The sequence below is a fragment of the Zootermopsis nevadensis genome, unplaced genomic scaffold (assembly GCF_977971745.1).
Source record: "Zootermopsis nevadensis isolate Lab colony 2312 unplaced genomic scaffold, Znev_1.0 Znev_ptg000011l, whole genome shotgun sequence".
Taxonomy (NCBI): Eukaryota; Metazoa; Arthropoda; class Insecta; order Blattodea; family Termopsidae; genus Zootermopsis; species Zootermopsis nevadensis.
Window position 1 is genome coordinate 9,495,959 of NW_028259143.1, and position 22,877 is coordinate 9,518,835.

General features: G+C 37.7%; 2 protein-coding genes across 3 annotated transcripts in view; one reads left to right on the forward strand and one right to left on the reverse strand.

Moving 5' to 3' along the window:
- Nucleotides 1–22,877, reverse strand: part of klu (zinc finger protein klumpfuss) — a 214,985-nt gene that overhangs the window by 92,683 nt on the left and 99,425 nt on the right. The window lies entirely within an intron of this gene.
- On the forward strand, nt 9,100–16,604 carry LOC110828461 (uncharacterized). Its single transcript, XM_022061213.2, has 4 exons — nt 9,100–9,167; nt 12,231–12,385; nt 12,876–13,100; nt 13,567–16,604. Exons 2-4 carry the CDS (start codon nt 12,231–12,233, stop codon nt 13,658–13,660), a joined length of 474 nt encoding a protein of 157 aa, XP_021916905.1. The 5' UTR covers nt 9,100–9,167; the 3' UTR covers nt 13,661–16,604.

The window sequence follows — 22,877 nt, forward strand, 5'->3', positions numbered from 1 at the left end:
AGTTGTCTTGAATTTCTTCTTTCTCTGTGATTGAGGATGATGCCACTCCATCGACTGCCTTTTTGTCTCCGGCTCAAAGTGGTGTATCCAGGTTTCTTCACCTGTAATGATCCGGGACAGAAAGATCTCTCCCTCAGCATCAAAACGCTCCAACAATTCAGAAGAAATCGTTTTCCTTTGAATCCTGTGGTCTGCTGTGAGACTTCGTGGAACCCATATTGCGCACACCTTCGAATATGCGAGAGCCTGGATAATTGCAATCACACTTCCATTGCTGACTGAAAGCTGTTGGGCCAATTGTCGAGTTGTGATGCGCCGATCCTCACGAATAATGGCATCCGCGCGGTTCAACATGTCTGGAGTGGTGGCTGTGGCAGGACGCCCAGAGCGCGGCAGATCACGGAGCTCGGTTTCTTCACTTCCTGAAGCTTTAACTCTCTTAGCCCAGCGACCAACGGTGCTCCTATCGACTGCACAGCTTCCATACACAGCACAGAAACGTTTATGAATGTTCACCACAGTTTCTTTTTCAGCAAAAAAGAATTCAATTACAGCTCGTTGCTTGTAACGAGAGTCGTTCACAGACGCCATTTTAACAGTTCACTACAGCTCCGCTATCGGTTTGAATCATTTGAAACTCCGTACACGAACGCGGGAAACATCAAATCTCAAGCATGTAAAAGTGCACTTTTCTATCTTCATTATTGGCTGAGAAAAAAAATGTGGGGCATTACTTAATGAGCGACCCTCGCATATAAGTAGTGACAGGCAGTATTTTGGAAGTCTGCTGAGAATTATAGCTCATCACTTTTATCTTCGTGTGTACAAAACGCTCTGTCTGAAGACGATTTACCGCCATTTCGTTTCAGTCTAAGTGTATAAACATACCAAAGCTGGGATCACTGAAATGAACAACTTTGGATATGTTCGTATAATGTAAAAATTATGGCTTTCTACCAGAATTTTAACTTTAACCCTTGTGAATTTTAGTTACGAACGGGCCAGGTTGGCAGTCCGTCCAGTCTACACATCAGTTCTTGATTATGGTTTCAGTGTTTACTAAGAATCTGCTACATGTTTCGACCTCACTTGGTCATCTTTAAGTGATTCTCTTTAAACGTTCGTAACTAACAGATATGTCTGCTAATTTTTCACAAATTTCCTGTCGTGTAGACAGACCCTCAGTCTAACGTTGAACACACACCATAATGCCTCCCTTATAACGCGGCCTAAAAACGATTATAATCAGCGACTATGAGACAGAAACAGCAAATATGCGATAAAACTTTAAAGTTGAAACGCCGTGTAGTGTTAAATATGGTCCAGAAAATTGTTATTAGCAGTCGATCTCGTCCCGAGCGAGAGTTTTAGTAGGAACAGTGATGCCAATTTAGCCATAGGAATCGCTTAGATTGGTAGTGATATCTGCCTACACATTAAGCGCATTGCTAAGGTAGGGAGGTCGGGAGAAACATCAATACAGCTTTAAAGTATATTCACATGTCATTAGAAAAGGGAAAAATATTCGCGGAATAGATCGACTTCTCGTAATATAATACTCATGTCACGTCATGTGGTGTACGTTTTTAACTAAGGCAATGAATTTTCATTTCCATAAAATGCGAGAAATTCTTTATTCTGAGTCAGATGAATCCCGTCCACACCCTCCCTCCCTATTTTCTTAACATGCATTTTTAATATTATCCTCTCACTAACCAATCAGTTATAAGCCAGAAGTTAAATAGTTTTCGGGAGAGGAAATTGTGGAAACAGAACCTCCAATAAATTTTGTTACATTTTTCTTAATTTCTTTAATAATAAATATTGATAAAGAGCATAATTGTTAAGTATAGAGATCATGTAGTACTAAAAGAAAAATAATAGAATGAACGTAAAGCGATGTTTGTGTATTTAAACAGACTACGCCTGGTTTATCTTGAAAAGCTGAAGTGAAGAATCACGAACATTCCTCCGGGATTCGAACCAGTGGCCTTTCTTAGTTACTTCTTCCGATTCTTTTATTTATTCTTCTCATTGCTTCTCGGACAGAGCTAGACGCGGTGCAGAGGGATAAAATCTGAACCTAATAATACACACGCAACATTCTGAGTGGGTTATATTCTTGGCAGACTCCGCGCACAATAAAACACTGTGATCCTAACAAAATACAAGCTGTGGGTGAACCATGTTTCAATTACTGCAACATCAAAGTTCAGCCATGATATAAATATACTCCGTGACACCAATAAATAAGTGTCGAGGACATCTGTAATCGCTACACACAGCAACGAAGTCAATATTGTGCTGTCGGCTTCTTAGTATTAATTGAATACTGTGCCCATGGCATTTTATCACCAACGAGATTCATTCCTCATTTATCATCATTATCAGCGTCGTATTATTCTCCAATTACTTGGAATGAGTTCTGGACCTAACGAAAAGATTTCAAGATTTTGAAGATAATTCTAAATTTGTCAAACAAACCGTTGTGGACAGCCGACAAGGGTCGTTCTTCCAGTATCGGAATTGCCTCAAAATAAGTAAACTGCTTAAATGGGTATTTTGCCACCACGACAAGGCACGTCTTCCAGTTGCACATATACGAGAAGGCCTACAGATATGATAATTGTCTGAAAATATATTGACTAAGAAATCCTGGACAGCTGACAACTTGTGGGATGGACAGGGGGAAGGGAACTAAGAAATCTTAGCAGTGAAAGACAAGCATTTTGCGAAAAGTTACACAGGACCTCTTAAACGATGTAAATTTTCCTTTAACTTAGAGACCGTAAGTTAATTGCAAGGTGTTCTATTTGGAACGCAACCAAACATAAATCACTTACTGCGACACAAAAGTGAAATTAGTAGCTGACCAAAATCTTATTATCTGCGCAGAAGCTATGCATGTGCGAACATTGTGTATTCGAGAGCAGAATGTGTGGTTTATTTTCGAACATTACTTCGCATCAAAATTGTTTGCTGCTGTTAGTGAAGCATTTAGCAATGCGTGTCGTGACAAGGAAGTAAAGAATAAGACAACAATAACGCACCTAATTGTAACAACTTTTCCGGACACTGAAAGTGTTTGTGACAAACGGTCATCGAGAGACAAAACATTTGAGTTTACGTCCTTACCGATTTAAAGCAGGTCATTACCTGCAACAACGGCACACGGCCGCAAGAATTCAATAATTTAGTTGGGTTAATTCTTTCATGCGTGAAGGGTTTTACGTACAGTAGTTAGGTTTCAGTTATAAATGACACTCTACACTTCACGGCCAACTCGTCATATTTCACATCCATTAAAGGATGACAAATGTTGAATAAGGCTCCGTTAAAGAACATACAAATAAAAAATGAAATCATGTGAAAAGATTAGTAAATTCGTATGTGTACGTACGTTATTACCAAACATGGATGGTATAAGAAAATTTCAAAGTTGTTTTTGTCATTATCATTAGTGTGATTATCTCGTACGTTTTAAGACATAATTAACGTAATATAGGCCTAAATTCAGCCTCTTCGGAGGATAGAGGTTTAGAGCACCATCATGCCCTTGGGGTGAGAAATCATCCCTAAAAGCGGATGAAGTCGGATGGGTCAACGGCATAGGATGCGGAAGGCAATGGGAATCCAACGCATTAAAAATCCTCAGAATTTCCCGAACATCAGCAGCTCAAGCTGCTGCCAACCAATCCTAGGATTGATTACAAAGAAGAAGAAGAAGGCCTAGAACAGAGAATCAGTCACGTGTAACCTCCACTTATGTGGAGATCTAAGTGACACAGTTAAAATAAGCCACAAATTTATGCTGTTCTATCCATCATTGCAATTATTAACCTCACATTATTAAATAGATCTAGGCCCTACTTATTACTGTAGCAGCAATTCTATAGCCTAAAATGTGGCATGTATCATATTTGCGTGGCCATTCGGAGTGAGAGAAGGTAAGTTGTTGGTGGACGGACGGCAGGGGGGCCATGAACGCTAATAAAGCTGAGTGGCAGGTGGTAAGGGTATGCAACCACTGGCGCTGGGAGTATCTGGGGTCTGCAGACACCACCACACCCAATAAAATATATGACATCATTGATTGTGTTGTATAAGCAAATATCAGAAATTATGTAATTTATTCTTCGCTAGAGGACTCATTTATCCCTGGTGATTGCCATGGTAACAATAGTTTAGTTATATCTAAAAGTGAACTTGTGTGGATCTGAAAATTCCCGACTTAATTATTGTAGGTAATTTAAATTAAGAAATAGGGAGAAAAAGTATTTTGAAACATAAAAACTATTGTGAATGAGAGTTAATATGAAATTATGAATAATAACAGATGAATATATTAGTAAACGTTTCCGTAGAAGGATGTATTATTTTCGAATAAATCATTAAATTCATCAAATAATAAAAGTTGTTTATATGTAGCATCAGATTTAATATTTAGTAACCCAGTAATTTTTCCCACAGAGTGCATGTATGTCTTTCGAGAATAAACAGCGATTAATTTCTAACAAAACTTAAACCGCTAGTTCTTTGTCAAACAGCTGCTTCGTTTCATTTCAGGCACGGACTAAGTACATAAATATCATGAAATAAACGGCTCAGTCGAATTCACAGCCATGCTTTTGACTCCTGAAATGACGTGTTGAAATCTGGGTTAGCAGATCTGAAAATGTAACGGACGGTTTTCCTCAGACTTTCCGAGCAAATACCAGGATAATATTTTATAAATTAGACCACGAACGCCACCGTCTGCAGCATCGCCTGTTCATTGCTTATTTATCATCCAGTCATTCCTATTTAGTAAAAGATACCCTGAGAGTGAACTGAGACACACCCCTGACCTTTAGACACATGCAACTAGGTAAATATTTCCAACATATTACCTCTAGTAAAATTAATTCGTAGTAGCACTGCATGGCGGTGAGTAGCGACAAGTGTGGTCAATGATGCATCAGCTGACTTCATATTCAACAGGTATTCCAGCTGTTGCATGTAGATTAAACCTGCAGAGGTGATTTCAACTCAATATTTGGCCTCAAAATTGAATAAAACAAAATAATACAGCAGGTGATAAAGAAATAGAAGAATATAAATCGAAACAAATCACAAAAAAGAACTAAAGTAATTGTAATTCGCGTCTTTTCCTAGTTTATCTATTATTAGATGTACTGCTTATTTAATGTAGATAAACTACGAAGATTTGAATGACGAGTTAAGAAAATGTGAAAATGGCTGTCTTCTAGATTCTTGCGCCGGGTAGACTGGTATAAGTTTACCGACGTTTCAGAAGTATTTTCTGCCTCCATAATCGGTGAGATCATTGGCCTGATCAAGGTAACATGTAATGGACCTATTTTGAAGATATACGTAAAAATACTTGGCGGAATTGACATTCATCTTTTTGACATCATAAGGCAGACCTGTAAAGTAAGCCATATTAATTGTAGACTATATTTGATGACTTAAAACGACGTGAGGTAGTTTTAATGAATTGTCTGATAGGTAACGATGGTGTAGATATTCTACGAAACTTTTTTTAAAAAAAATGTGTGTCTTAATTTCCAAACTCGTAACAACAACCGAATAGAAATTTAAAAAAAGAAGTAATCAGCTAAGCAGCATCACAATTTATCCAGGTCTCCATTATTCTTACTTGCACTGTACAAGATATTAATAAAATTGCAGTGCATCATGTATTGTGGCAGCTTCCACTTCTGTCATGCTGTGAAATGACTTCGTCCGTGGACTTTAATTTATGTACATCGTACATAAGATTCGAGACCCTCATAGAAGTGAGAATGTTGATGCTGGTCTTCTATATATTGCATTTGGCTAAGAAACCCGTATGTAGAGACGAAGGCACAATCAAAATGTATTTAATTTTTAAATAGGTAGTGCATATAAGTACCAGTAGGCTTTCAATTGTACCATTAAGTGTTGTAAAAGGTGCGCCATTGACTAACGTTGATGAGCTTTTGTTTGCCAAGTAGGCCTACTATCTAATTTTAAAACAGACTAAATTTAAATCGCCCCATTCTAGATCGAAATAATCGTGAACACATGCTGCGAGGGCTTGAACTTTTGTGTTGACTCCGTCCGTACATTTAGGTTTATAATGCGCGCAGTTTCTCAAAGACATTCCGCTGTGCCGAAAACTCAGGGTTGTACTGAAAATCAGAGACACATTTTAATCTACGAACTACAGATTGGTTGACTTTATTTAAAACTGCTTTTCCAGACTTTTTCCATAGTCTAAATTACAAACCACAGCCTTTCGAAGGCTGGATTCTGCTTCAGTGTTGTGGTAAAAAGGGGGCATGAAAGAGGCAGAATGAACCTCTGAAACTTCAGTAAACTTCTACCTGACTACACGGCGATACAAGCGAAAAGACATTCATAATCATAATTTGGTGTTCTTACTTGAAGTGTATGAGTAAATTCAGTGGCTGTTCAAAAGGATTCTTTGGTAAGATTTGAGGTCATAAAATGTCAGAAACTGCGAGTGTGTCTGTCAGAATGAGAAAGTACCTGTAATACTCTTGCAGCACTTCTAAAATGTGTACACACGAACAAATCGCAGTTGGATCAGTAATTTAACAAATAAAACTTATTTAGTACTTCGAGTTTCATTAAAAACTGGAAGTTTCTAGACCAATTGTTTTACTTACATGAAGACCATAGAAATATTAGTACTTTCAGACATCCCTTGGTATAAACGATAAATACAAAACCCTGCATAATTAATTTTTTTAACAGTTTAAAAAAGTACAAGGATCTATCTCCTCGTTAGACATTGTGAATGTGTTAACGAAAGATATCTATTATCTGGTTATTGTCTCAGTGAATTAACAATAGAGTCTTTAGGATTTTATTCTCTAGAGCATATTACGTATTCTCTGCTTGGCATTGCATCGAAGAACACGAGAAGGCACTTACTGCGTTTCTGTTTGACCTAACTGAAAAATAAATGTCTGGAACAATAAAATATCGCAAAGAACGCGACGGCATAGGAAAGAGTTTCAGAGAGGTACGTACACATTCATGTCTACTGTATCAACGCTCAGAAGTACGAGGCGCGTCCACAAAGTAAGTTTCCCACTCGTCCCACAGCTAGCAAACCTTATATTGCGCGAAGCGACTGTGCGTACGTGATAGAGCAATGACGTAGCATGGCGCATGCACTAACGGCACTTCCCGCGTTCTCACAGTAGCATCGTTGCAGCTGTTGAAGATGGAGGTTCTTATTCCAGCTCCCGCCGACTGTGAAGTGCGGTCAGTGATAACGCTAGGCCGCACACGGCTCGACGGACAGCAAGTCTCCTGCAGTAGTTCAGCTGGGAGGTGTTTAATCATCCACCCTACAGCCCGGACCTCGCTCCCAGTGATTTCCATCTTTTCCTACACCTCAAGAAATTCCTGTCCGGTCAGCGTCAGCGTTTTGAGAATGACAGAGAGGCGGAGATGGTTGTCACACAGTGGTTCCAATCCCAGGCGGCAGACTTCTACGACACAGGTATTCAAAAGTTGGTCCCACGGTATGACAAATGTCTCAATTCCGGTGGCGAATATGTTGAAAAATAGCTGGACACTTGCTGTATCTGTTGCAATAAATATTTCCATGAAATTGTGTTTTGTTTCTGTAAACGGCCCCAGGGAAACTTACTTTGTGGACGAGCCTCGTATATAACATTTGGGCGAATGAAACGCAAGTAACTGTAAATTATGGAACGTTTGGACTTTCAGCGAAGAAACAAGCAAAGTAACATCACATGGAAGAAATGAGACCATGATGTTAGTTAACTCCAGTGATTTTCTTACGTATCGCATGGAACAATAGAAACTTTTCACTAGAGAGACCCTGTGTGACGTGTCTTTATACTATGGATAACCCTGTGCATGGATGAGGGTTCACGACAGTTGTTTTATTATAGAATTCCTACAAAACGAATTTAGCATTTGGCTATTTCATATGATTTATTTTTGATTTCCTGACACCTGGCTCTTCAAAAATTCTATACGGAAGGGTCATTCGGCAAAACCAGCGTTACGAAGATATGTAAAATCCATACCAACAATTTGTAAATATGGACCGACAATGGTCAGCTTTTATATGAACTCCTGCGTACATAACAATGCATGAAAGTGGGCGTACAGATCGGCATTTCATAATGTTCAAATGTTGTTCGTGGACGAAGTAAGCATGATTGGTGCTGATATTTTACACATCATAAATTTGAGATTACATGAAATATGCAATGACTATGATAAACTGTTTGGGGGAATGAATGTGGTATTTTGTGTAGATCTTCGACAAATACCACCTGTAAATGCGAAAGCCATATAAAATCCTCACAAGCATTCCTTGGCTGGTGGTAATCTGTGGCAACCGCTGTCGTTTTTGACGTAAATACGTCTATACGGAAGGGTCATTCGGCAAAAGCAGCGTTATGAAGATGTGTAAGATCCAGCGCCGGTAAGAGTATATTTATTGTAATTTTAATGAACCAATGTGAACAATTTTCAATGCATCTGGCGCATTAAGCGCCTCGCCTCTCGAAAACCGTAAGACATGGATCGGACATGTTGCGTATGAAATACGTATTACCTCTTGAGATTTCCATATCTGTTTTCAGATTTTACATATCTCAAATGGTTTAGGTTCTACAAACATTTATTTTTTTATATAGTGTTGATGTCGAATCCGCAATGTTGTAATATTACTAGATTAAAATCTTGTTTAGATATGGTGTTTGCACGAAATGTTGATACAGTGTACAAATTTTATAACATATTTCAGCTACCACAGACCCATCTTAAGCGTAGCTAATTCAAGTTAAATAAGCAATGTCTTAATGAAACTATTTACTCAATTGTTAAGCATATATAAAGGCAATATTTAGCGTCAAGCTAATATATAAACTGCCTTTGATTGTATTTATTGACTAAATATAATTTAATTACAAAGACGTATTTATGTCAGATTCACCGGAACCATGTTTCCACTGTCAATTTTTATGTGGATATGTAGCGAAAAAATATAATTTACTGATACATTGTTAGAGACTGTTTACTGGTCTCGCCTAGGAAAAGATATACAAGAGAAAAGTACTGAAACAGAACATAAGTGCGCAGAAAACATCTGGTATATTTTACTAAGTAAGGTGAGTATCAAATTAAATTAATTAATATAAATAATTGATAAAATATAATCTTCAATAAGGTAAGTGGAATAACCCATGAAGCCGAAACTCATCTAAATAGTAGTTACGGAAAAATAAAAAAGTTACGCAAATTTCATTGGATAGGCATCACGTATGTGTACTTGTATGAAAAAATAAATAAAGCTGTCCCACCATGAGCAATGTAGGCGCTTGGGTCGAAAAGAACGATACAGCTCGTCCTCATTCTTAACCTTTTTCACTAAATGGGATTGAGTGGTCAGCATCACGCCCCTGCCTTGCTTTACCCTCGCGAAAGCACCACGGTACCCATTAGATAGGCGACTGGGTAGGCCCCAGAGACGGTCTGGACGCTGAGTCTTCAGGAAAAATCCTCTGCCCTCGTCGGGTACAAACCCCGGTCTTCCAGTATATAGCCAGTCACTATAATGACTTGTACTTGTATGAGTGTGTGGAATTAAGCGTCTATATATATCTCTAAATATTTCACAGTGATTATGAAGGGGGGGGATTATATTACTTAAGCTAAAACTGAACATGTGATATATAAGATGTGTTATAAATAAGCGTTAGAAGAGAAAGGTTTAAATAAAATGTCAAATTATTTAACGTATTAACATGTACAGGAAACTTACTATAATATGTTATTACAACGGGATGCAAAAACGTTTAAAAATTGCTGGTATGTACTTAATTAAATTTAAAAAAAGTATTTTCCGTTATTAGTTAATTATCACAAATTTAACCAACCTCGATAATAGAAAGTCAACTGTAATTATAGCCTATACATGAAAACAAAATTTAATTAGCTTACGATCCACAACATTTCAATGCAACTACAGCAGAGCGCTCCTTTCGGAGCTCCTCGGGGGGGTTGGTCAAGTTTTTAAAATGCAACCAACCCCCCTTCGGGGTGTTTGGTCAAGATTTTAAAACGCAACCAACCCACCTTCGGGCGAGTTGGCTGCGTTTTAAAATCTTGAATAAGAAACTAAACCAACCCCCCCGAATTGGGATGTTAAACACTTGACCAACACCCCATTCGGGGGGTTGGTTAAGTTTTTAAAACGCAACCAACACCCCCTTCGGGGGAGCTGGTTGCGTTTTAAAATCTTGAGTATGAAACTAAATCAAAAAGTTATTCACCAAGAATAGAAGAGAAAAAAACGAAGATATTTTAGGGTTGGGTCGGACGTAGAAAGTTAGCTGACCATGTCTCACCGTGACCAAATCATCGTCTGCTTTTTTTCCCTTCTGTTCTTGTTGAATAAGTTTTTCTACGTTTATCAATGTAAGTCTTACTTCGCTTTCCTTCATTTCTAAATAGTTCTGATGTTTTAGTTCTTTACGTCGCTGTTCAGAGGCCAACTGTTCTTGGCCAGACAACTTTCTACGTCCAACCCAACTCTTACATATCCTCGTTTTTTCTCTACTGTTCTTGGTGAATATGTTTTGACGTAAATACGTCTATATGGAAGGGTCAGTGTCATTCCGCAAAAAAGTGTTACGAAAAAGCGACAGGAAAATGTGTAAGATGGTTACCTAGGAAACGTCATCTGTTTACTCTAATTGTTACGTCATGTGTTTACTCGGTATGTTATCTAAGAAACTAATTGTTACGTCATCTGTTTACTTGGCATTGTTGTGTTACATTACTTTCGTTATTGCGGCAAGAGCTGAGCTGTGAATCGTTTATTATAGAAGAAGTGCGTCGTGGACTACGTAATTTTGTGCTGGTAAAAACGTTATACAATATCACAAGTACTTATCTTATATAATAATTATTAAGAAATCTATTGTTGCAATAGTTTGTTGCGTCATACTATGTACAAGATGAAACACATTGAAGCTAAAAGAGTCGATAACGCAGAATATATGAGACAGTACAGAAAACGTAAAAAATAGAAGTACCTAGGAAACGTTACATTACATTTCATTACATTACATTTCATTTCATTACATTACATTTCATTACATTACATTTCATTACATTACATTTCATTACATTTCATTACAATACATTACATTACATTTCATACATTTCATTTCATTTCATTTCATTACATTACATTTCATTACAATACATTACATTACATTTCATTACAATACATTTCATTTCATTACATTACATTACATTACATTACAATACATTACTTTACATTACATTCATCTACCACAGACCCATCTTAAGCGTAACTAATTAAAGTTAAATAAGCAAAGTCTTAATCAAACTTATCTCAAATGTAAAGCATGTATGAAGGAAATATTTAGAATAAAGCCAATATATAAACTTCCTTTCCGTATAGACGTATTTACGTCAAATTCTCCGGAACCGTGGCTCCACTGTCACTTTTTCTACGTTTATCAATGTAAGTCTCCCTTCGCTTTTCTTTATTTATTAAATAGATCTGAAGTTTTAGTTCTTTACGTCGCCAACTGTTCTTGGTCAGTCAACTTTCTACGTCCAGCCCCACCCTTGCAAATCTTCGTTTCTTTCTGTTCTTGTTGAATACGTCTTCCTGCCTTTATCAATGTAAGTCTTACCTTCACTTTTGTGATGTTTTAGGCCAACTGTCAGTCAATTTCCAAGAATGCGATGTGCTGCTTCTGGAGCAGTGATAATGCGACTGGCTTGGTAGTTGTTGATCTCGCTGTTGTGAAGCGTCATTTGTTTACTCGGCTTTGTTGTGGAACACAACAATGCCGAGTATAAACAAATACAAGATGACATCGTTGATGACGTCATTTTCTGACGACGACGACAAAACACAAATCTTTATAGTAGAAAAATTATATTTAACTCATCATTTGTACATTCCAATTGTTTAAAAACTTCGTTTTCACTAAATTGTTGCAGCGTCTTGATACATTTTTAAATTGTTAAACAGATTATTGACGTCATCAACAAAACTCCTGCAACACAGATGTGAAAAAAACCTACAAAATTATTACAGCTCACTTCGCAGCTAATGGCATGGTTCAAATATTAAGTGTACAGAATTATTTTTCGTTATGAGCCGTACAATCTCCTTTTTAACTTCTCAGATGGAGAACAACTTCACAGTTAATGCAAACAGCACCGAACTCGTCAAAACCCTGGATGCAGATGCCATATTGGGAATCGTATCGCTAATTATTGTTGTACTTGCGATTCCAATAATCATACTTACGCTGATAATTTTAATTGCGGGGCCAAAAAAGTAAGTACACTTGCATATTCCTTCAAACACTTATGATGATAAGCAGACGTTTAGAATTTCCAAAATATTATGCTAAGGAACGGAGAAAAATACGATTTTTCACATTTTACGATAAGAAAATGTCTAAATTCAAATACTGATAAAATTCGCTACATAAACAGCCAGGTCGCGTATCTATAATCTGGATTTAGCACGCAACTTGGAAACGTAGATGAACTTCTGAAGACTATACGAGCGAATGTCAACCACGGCTCAACAATATCCAATCTAAGAACGGATATATGACATTAACTTTAAGCTTCTAATGCAAATGCCTTTAATTTCAAACCAAGGTATTTGAAGCTTCGAAAATTTTCTGGTATATTATTTTAAAACTAACATTAGCAATGCGTCTATAGTGCAATTGGTTGCATGGTCACAGACAAGAGGTCACCACATTACCCACGTACTGTATTTTCCTTCATCTCTGTGATCTCAATCTGTGTTACAGGACTACTCATGAATCAGAACATAATTCGACATTGACTACGATAAGTGCAGATTCCAACACAGAAACTGCCAAAAATTCCGCCCCTAACAGTACGTCACCAACAACATTCACAAGTAAAAATGACGATTTCTATAAAGAAGGTATAGAGATATTCATTAGTTTACTTGTGTACTCAATATTCTTGACGTATATCGGAATATACCTAATAGCGTATGAGCGGAAAAAGTAAGTACACCTGGATATTCTATATCATAAGCAGACTATTTGTATTCCGAAAATATTTCGCTAAGGAACGGGAAAAATTATGATTTTTTATTTTTACGATACCAAAACTTTTAAATTTAAAAAGTAATAAAATTCGCTATATAAAATTAGGATTCAGCTCGTAACTTCGAAACGTCGCTCAACTTCTGAAGAAACACTTAATGTCAAATACGTTTGAAAAATATCCGATTCAAAATCGACTATATGATATTAATTTTGAGCCTGAATTTCAAATGCCTTTTAATGTCAATACAAGGTTATGTAACTTCAAATATTTCGGTTATATTACTTTAAAATTAACATTTTTAATATTTCCGTACTCCAATTGGTTGCCTGGACATAAGCAAGAATATTGCGAGGTAACAGGTCACCTCATCAACCACGTACAATTATTTCTTTATCTCTGTGATCTCAATCTGTGTTACAGGACTGATCTTGAATCGCCACATAATTCGACACTGAGTATGATAAGTGGAATTAATTCCACCACTAATAGTACATCACCGACACTTTTCACATGAGCAAACGAATAACTGTCATCGCCACACCACGTATCAGCAGAAACAAATATAATCCGCGCAGAAGACACCGCAGACATCTCTTCCTGTGAGGAAGACTGTTAGTCTCCGAGAAAAATGGCCACATGTTGGGACACGCAGTAAAATAGGTCCTAAATCGTACTCAAGTTCGATCTACGGGGGACCCGTTCGTCCTAGGGAACATCGGCGGCACGTTGAGCCTAAGAGGCCTCCAACCCTGTAGTCGTACTTTTAGAAGATCTTCTCTGATGGTGATGTTCACATCCCCATGTTGTCAGATAACAATGCTACAATATCTCAAGCTCATTTGTTGTCGGCTTCAAGTGGCCATCATGTGATCGAGTAGGGTCCAGTCTTCGTCAGCAACTCACGTGTGTAGTCTCAGTAGTGCACGGGAGATCTCATCTAGCTCGAGTCGGGAGTGGCGGATGCCCTGGAGGAGTGGGCTAAAGACCACTCCAATCCACGAGAGCGTGAATCACACCCAGAGTGAGCTAGATTGGATCACTGGTGCACTTGTGGGAAATTCAAATCCAGCCCAGAAGATGGTAGCAGAATTTGAAGACTCAGAATGACCATATGTGAGTTTCTTGGATATTCATCATGGCTGACCTCCTGTTATAGAAACAACTGTGCCTCATTTGGCATCATAACCCCGAGACCCTCCCAAATAGTTTGGATTGCAGCCACAATTAATAATCACATACATAAGCGGGGAATGGCCGAAACGCAGTGGAATGCAAGTGTTCTTCGAGGCATACTTTATTTCCCTGCAGTGTGTAAGCATGCATGCACTCTCAGTTACGAACACTGGAATAAAATTTACCGCATTGCACATCTCTTACTTCAAGAATGGGGGAAGGATATTTCTAATTCCGGCCTCAGAATGAGGTCAGGGTAGCCAAAATAAAATGTTCGATTCACCAAATATGGACGTTGCATCTTAGATTCTTGTGTAAAATCTTGGACAGCTTTCTTCTAACTTAAACTGAAGTTCCACGTGCTTCCCTAGTGTTGCTACTAAATAAAATATTCCCTTTATATTCGACAGAACTTTGATATAAATCAAGCTCTCGTAGTTAGCGTGTTCGCCATTGGACCCAAGGTTCGTGGGTTCAATCCCGGCCGAGGTCGATAGATATGTTTAAGGGTGATAAAAATCCGTAGTACAATTTCCTTCGGAGAAACCGTAAAGCCGGCGGTCCGATGGCGTAGATTTAGGTCATATAAAAGAACCTTGCGGGTATGATACGAGATGTTTCCTAAGCAAAATTCAGCGGCCATTTCTCACCCAAATCTCTCCTGATTCACTGCTTCACTGCTAGATGGCTCTGGCAGTCAAATCAGGATTGAGTAGAAATTGTGCACAGTCAGTGGGCTAGTCACTCACTACTCTCAAAAGCAAGCTTTAAATACTGTAACCTCCGAAAGGAGGCCCTATGCTCCACTTAGGAGTTACAGGAGCTATCCATCTATCTATCTTGAGATAAAGTTACTGGGGTCTGACATGATTTTATATAGTACGTCAGATTAATGCTGGAGTACCAATTACACAGCCTTTCAAAATCATTATTATTTGGCCATCTTTATACTATGTAATCTTTGCAGTTGTTACGTCGTCGTTAAAGAAACCAGGAGGCCAACAACTATTAATATTCTGCTTGTTCTTCTTAATGACATTTAAGAAATCAATTTAGTAGGATTTTTGAAGTTAAGTCAGAATATTGGTGTCTTCTGGGTTGCAGTGGCGTGTAGCCTGGTAAACGTCTACTGGACTAGAAGGCGCTACAACTCAGAAGACAATCATCTTAACAAATTAATCTTTTGACATTTATTCTTTATGGGATAGTTTCAGAAATGCCCAACTTTCAGCATGTCACAAGTAAAGTTTGTCCCGCTATACGCCATGTAGGCGTTTCGGGTGAGTGGAGGTATAGCTCCTCTCTTTCTTGACCTCGACACTAGATGGGGGTGAGTGGTCAGCATCACGCCCCGGCCGGCTTTATCCCCGGGAAAGGACCCCGGTACCCATTGTAGAGGAGGCTGGATGGGCCCCAGAGCCGGTCTGGACGCAAAGGCTAGAGGAAAAACCCTCTGCCCCCTTCGGGGATCGAACCCCGATCGTCCAGCCCGTAGCTAGTCACTATACTGACTGAGCTATCCCGGCTCTTAGCAGCATGTCACACAACTTTAAAAGCTGCCATGTTGTATTTAAATACTTCACAATCAGTTTGACCTTGATAGGCACGAAGGTTTTCAGCCCACATGATTAAGGTGTGACAGAACTGAAAATAATTTATCATTAGGGACGATATCAAGAATGTTTGTAAAACCACGTAAACATGTATATGACTTTTACATGACAAAAGCCCACATGAAGATTTCGCATAGAAAAACCCCACAGTCATAAATGCTCACACGGACGAATGCTCACACAGAAGAATACGCACATAGAAAGATTCTCACATTCACAATAATATCAATTAACACTCTTAATAAAGCGTTATGTGCATGGTATGAAGTGAAGTTCAAACATACTACACACACTAACCTAACCTACCCTTGGCCCCCGTTGGTCCCGTTGGCCTCGTTGGCCCTGTTGGCGTTTTCAAATATTAAATAATATTTTTGTAAACTAAAGATAATGTGATAATTATTCTAAATGTGTATTATTCCGTGTGAGCATTCGTCCGTGTGAGCATTTATCCGTGTGAGCATTTTTCGGTGAAGGTATTTTTCATGTGAGAATTTATGTGGGGTTTTCTGTTCGGAATTTTCGTGTGGGCTTTCTTCATGTGTGCATTTATCTGGTCACCTTATATGACATATGGCTCTTTTTGTTCTATTTGCCACAGTTTTACAGCAACCTGTAATTACAGAGTACAATTCAATTTCTTATGTAATAAATTGTTTTATAAGGCGCATACTTGGAACTGTCAGCAACTGAAGAGAAAAGAATGCATATCACCTTGAATTATGTCATCTTGTTTAACGCGTATCAGCGTTTCTGTACTTTGGAAAGTAAGATTATGGTATATCCTGTCTAAATTAATTTTGAATTAGTTGATATGATCCTTGAAGATGTAGACTTGATTCGTCTAGTCCAGGACAGAGATCAGTGGCGGGTCTTGTGGCCACCATAATTAACTTTCGGTTACAACAAAACAGAGGGAGATTCATGGAGTAGGTAAGTAACTGTTAGATTCTCAAGAGGACTACTATGTTGCATTTGAACTGACCAGGATACTATATTATTATAACATATCGATTATCCGATAGCAACGATGGTCTAGTGATTAGAACGCTGGCCTTGTAATCCTGGGGTCTCGGGTTCGATTCCCGGAAGTGCCCGAATTTATAACTTGTGTTGAGCAAAGCCGTGGTCTAGGCAACACGGAGTTTTCCTCCAGGGGCTTCCCCTGTTTCTCCGTGGCATCCCAACAATTACTCCATTCACACACAGAAGAAGGCAATGGCAAACCACTTCTGGATCATCTGCCAAGAACGTATATGAACAGGTCCCAGTCCGAGAAAAGTATGGAACGATCCTGTTCATATGGACCTGTCGTCAGACAGAACACTAAATAAATAAATAAATAAATAAATCGATTATCCAAAATTGTGAAATGGCTTCAAATCCCACGTTAGTTACAAGTGTTATCTTACATATACAAAACATTTGCAGACGTATTTGGAGAGCATGGTGACATATTACATCTGATCTAGATAGATGCTGTTAGAAATCACACAAGAATGCCGAGGAATGTATTAGAAACAATTATATTTCATGATAAGGGATGTTCAGATACATAGGAAAATCTAACTTCAATATTTGTTACTCATCTCATTGCATTGATTTTAGGATTAAATTTGGACTTGGAGGTGTGAGCTCTGTATTAAATGTAACGAAGTGAGTTTAATTTTTACATGAACCTCAGATATATTTGATGATCAACTCAGAATGCATTCGTGATAGCAAAATATATCTAAATGTTGATATCATGTACACTGAGCTAGTACCAGTAACGTGAAATAAACCACAATAAAACAAATGTATAATACAGAGTTTATTAAATGTAAAGTGTAAATTTTTAGAAAAAGTTAGTATGATGAATATTTAAGGAAATCCAAGCAAACTTATATCCGACTGGCTATAGCATTGCGCACATTAAGTGTGTTTATTAAGGAAAGTAATTTTCATTGCGAAGTTTTAAAGTTAATGTGTTTCATAACGTATTCATTCAACACTGAATTACTACGTTTTATGTACGAATATATAGAGAAAAATTGGCCTAATAGACACGTTTCTTATGCGGGGGTCAGGTTCTAAAATAAATTGCAGTGTTAATTAAATTAATTTCCGTGTTATCTGACATACCTTACAACACTAGAATAATATCCATCCACATTTAGTTTATTTTTGTATTGCCGAAACACTTTTGTAAAAATTATCAAAATGAATAATATTGATGGACATTGTTGCAATAGAAAAAGGTAGTCACAATACAGCCTTATCATTTGGCTATGAAGAAGATACGTGAAAAAACCTTCTTTGCTTATATTCACTTTAAACCTTTATTACTATCCTCCCATTCTTTGAATTTCCTCACTTACCATGACGTCATATAAGCAACACTCACTGAACAGTGTTTCTTTCGAATACCTCAACAGGTGGACTTTTATTACAATGCAATAATTTAATAACATTATCTGCCCGAAGAAAGTTAAAGTTCATTTCACTAGTCTTTTGTATTTCATTATATTTTAAAGTTTGCTGCTAACGCACAGACCATAAGTCACATTCTCAAACGCACGTCGCCAAATAGCAAATGCTTCGTTAACGCCATAGTTCTATGATTACGTATTCTTTTCCACTTTTAAGTGACAGGAGCTTCACATCTTTCTGAATTCCAACATGATTATCTCCAGGTGTTCCAGAATAACTCTAGAGTATATACTCTATCTTTATCTTCCTAATCCACAAAATGTTTATGATATTTGTAAAAATAATAATAGGCGTACACTTTGCAGATATTCGCCACAGACAATGCGTCGTTGAAATCCTAAGAAACTTAATCCGTGTTAGACGTCTTTAACAATCCATTTCTAAGCCTAAATGTTTAAAATATCCCCATTTTAAATTACCTCCAACATTTATTTTTTCCATTATTGTCATTGCAATATGTACCCAGACATCTTAGCACGCTTCTTAATCTATCGCAACCAATTTACCTACATCAGTTTAATCATTATGTTCCTTCCATGAATTATCGTCTCTCAGTCTCCCAAGTGTTCTCCTTGTATGAGATTTTACAACCAAAAATTTAAGCCTTTTTGTTACAGGCAAAGTGTAGCAATTCAGGTATTTAGACACGGAGTTATAACACAAATTTTTACATCATCATCATTATGCGTTCGTTTTATGCGCTTCGCGCAATAAATTGTAGTTAACTAAGCAACATGATAAGGCGAGTGATATTCTTGGCGGCTGTCGAGCCACCCCCGCCCTCCAGCACTTTCTATGGCGCCATTTTCTTTATTTTAAACCAAATTCCAAGCACGAGACGACAAATCAAATATTTAAACGCAGCACTGCGAGTGCTGAAAGACTAGAATTTCGGTAGTCAATACAGTCTGCTAAATCACAAGTGTAAATGATCTTCCGATGGCTGTTGCTTACAGGGTTAGGTAAACCACGCTTAACTTCAAAAGTTAATTGCAATCATAATTATAATCCTCACTACCATTGGTTCGAAGTATTGGGCCTACTTTCATTTTTCTCCTTCCTTTCGAAAACAGCTGGTGGTACCACTAGAAACGGGCACATAGAAAATTCTTGAAAACTAACTACTGGCACTTCTAAGATTAAGACGGATGATAAGGTTAAGACAGATTTCAGGAAAAAGGAAGGTCATATGTAAATTCGACTGAGGATAAGATCCAGCGTTGCGGACTTCTGTACAAGAAATGTCGAACCTTCAGGTTATAGTTTCAATACGAGACACTAATCGATCCTATCTTTCTTAGTTGTGACGCCATGCAGACTTCGAAGGAACACCGTTTTCAGAACTCCGGCCCTGAAGATGGATACATTATGTTCCTTTGAAATAATGGTATCTATCTACAAGTCTACACGGCGTTACAACCCAGAAGATCAAGACTGACACTCTCAAACTTCGTTCTTTCTAAGGACTTCACAGACTAAGCTTTACAACCGTATAAAATAACAAGGAACATTATAGTTTTTTTAAGCACTGAAAATTGTAATTTGTCATTTACGCTTTAAAGCGGAGGCTGGCCAAAAAGGACTAATAATAATTCAACTCGTACCGCAAAGAAAACACCACATTTCAATACTGCAAAGATCAAATATATAAAATAATAAATAATCCCTTTTTACACTGATAATTCTAAGAAAAAAATATTCAGACTTTCTCATTGTTAAAGCAAGTGGCACGACTAGATTTTAACGGGTTAAAGACTATGGGTTACACAGCCTATTGTAATACGAAATTAGAAGTAGGTCTATGTAGGAAGAAAATCATTTTCTGAGTCTGTCGTTATGGTAAGGAAAGCCACTGTCCTTGTGTTTAAATAGTCTTGAGTGTACTAGGAGTGGCATAGAGCAAAGTTTCCATTCGGCTTCCTTCATTTGTCAGAGGCGTGTGGCTCAACTCCCTCGTAAAGAATAATAGGCGAGCAATAATTATCACTGTGATTGTCCCTCTTGTAGAACAACAGTGTCAGAATATGCGTAGAGGAGACTAGAATGGAAAACGTCATTGGAATATTTTGTTTGACATCCCGCAGAACAATGGCAGGAGTGGTTGTCTCCCATTCAGTGCAATGGGAAGGTGCTGGCACATTCTTGGAAGCTACGGTCCACCCTGATGACTGATCTCCGCCTCTCAACACCTCCACAACGCCATAACCACGTTCCATTGATTTCTTCTGTTCAGTGTCGTACTATTTTCTTACAAACTTTCCCCCAATTCCATCCCTTCTATCATATTAGTGACGTCTATGACATAAAAGCGCAATTTTTTGTTTATGACCTTAGATGGGCATATCATTGACATTTCATAAAGTTAAGATTCCCTTTTGACTATCTCCAGCTTGTGGGATCATTTACTGATAAATTAACCCAATAAGTATATAAACCGACGAGCACTGAACGGAACAAAGCGAATCGATTTATTCTGATTGTGGCGTACGCTAAAACGGAATCTTGCTAATCATATATATATATATATATATATATATATATATATATATATTATACATTACAAATTTCTTCTCACATTTATTAAACTGATGTTGTATTGTCTTATTCAACAGATTAATACTAACAGAAATGTCTCTTTTGAGAATATTTGATCTATTATATAAAGTAAGATGGACCTGTATAAGCTACTCATCTATCTGTCTGTCTCAAGTACAAATTGACAAGTCACTGCTTTTCTTATCCCTATAGGTTAGGTGACACATTCGCACTGCGTAATAATATTCAGGCCACCTCAGACCCGGTCATTAACAGACATGATTGGTCTCAAACGAGGCCCTAAACCTTAGTATCTTGTACCTGTGTAGTATTATTCCCCTTTCATTTGCATACTTGTTCCGTGTATTTAGTTTACCGTTTGTACACTCTCTTCCTTATAAAATTAGACTGATTTGTCCAACGTATTTTAATTAAAGAAGTTCGCCGTACTTAATGTTTGCCTCTGTCAACTTAAGTGACATTAAAGGCTAACGAAAAGGTGCAAGTACACTTACCGCAAAATATCTGCGAACCTGAGTTAAGTCAGAGTAAGAGGGGAAGGGAAATGGCTTCTCCTCCTTCCGAATACATCAGCTGGCTGCCCAAATACGTTTATGCTTGCAGAGGTCGATGAAGATCAGAAATATCTTAAAAGTACACTTATCATTCGTGGTTATGTTTGAAACTATAAGCTTTGTAGCTGAAACAACATAGTTAAATAATCTACGAATCGTCAATAAATTTTTGTGGCATAGACAAATGGAAAATATTTATTATTGCTAGATGAGAGTCAATGGATCACGAAGACGAGATAATTTAAATAAGACAATGTGCGAATAATATTGTTATAACTGAATTCGCAGGTCTTAGTGCTAGCTGCGACCTGTTCACTTCTGGCTTGATCTCCCTGTGTCTTGAATTCCTACTTTAAAAACCTGCTCAATTATTCTGCTCAAATTAAATGATACGATAACTTTTCACTGAAACATTTTAAGCATTTTAATTACAAAGTCTTAAGTACGTCGTCGAATAACATTTTCCTTCTTAGTGTATTATCAAAGCTTATACCTTGCACTCCAATCAGACTGGCAAGCGGAATGCATATAAACCATTTTCCAGGTACAGGACAAGTCTATAACGACTTAACCACCTGATAGGACTTGATGCAAGTAGCGACCTCACACTGAAATTCTTCCATCAGTGCCCCCCTCAAACCATCTTCTGTGCCAAGAAGGACACTGCAACTCTGCCGCGCACCCACCTTCAACAACCGCTGTGTCCGCCTGAAGCAGATTTCAAAATCGCCGGTTATGGCACAAAATATAACTCATATAGGGCTTCAAAAGCAAAGCCACATGGCTCTGGTTTCGTCTGTATGTTGTTTTATTTTACGATGAGCTCTAAGCAGAAAAACTGGTTTTGTTTTAAATAAATGAGGAAGTATTCAACCTTTTCTCTTTCATTCTGTGCCGCGAAGCGTATTTTTATTTTTTTATTTTATCATTCCTTGTCCCTTAGCAGCTTTTCCTGTGTCTCATTAGGTTACCGACCAGCCCAAAACTCTCAGACTTGATCACTAAGACCGAGAAGAAAGTAATCTCAGTTTAACCCACAAATAACCCTTATGTCCGTCTGGAGATGCAGCAAGTGAGTTACCAATAAGCCTAACAAGAAGTATCTCTCACCTGTTTCTCGTACAGCTGCCTACTCACTTTTCATTTATTTTATCTAGAATCACATCCCAATATCTGACGAACTTTCTAGTGTGTTCTACTAATATGCTTATATTCTATTGTACTACACTAATTAGTTTATCATTAGAGTTGCTTCCAAAAGAGGCCTAATATTTATTTAAAAGTCTAATGAAATTGTATTAATAATTAAGCAATGTAAAATTATTACGTTTTATACCTTTTTTCTATATATTTTGTTTTTTAA

Bases quoted from the DNA above. Each gene is read 5' to 3' on its own strand.
- LOC110828461 (XM_022061213.2), top strand. From the start codon at position 12,231: ATGGAGAACAACTTCACAGTTAATGCAAACAGCACCGAACTCGTCAAA. The intron at 12,386-12,875 runs GTAAGTACACTT...TCTGTGTTACAG, and splicing joins TTAATTGCGGGGCCAAAAAA to GACTACTCATGAATCAGAAC. The intron at 13,101-13,566 runs GTAAGTACACCT...TCTGTGTTACAG, and splicing joins ATAGCGTATGAGCGGAAAAA to GACTGATCTTGAATCGCCAC.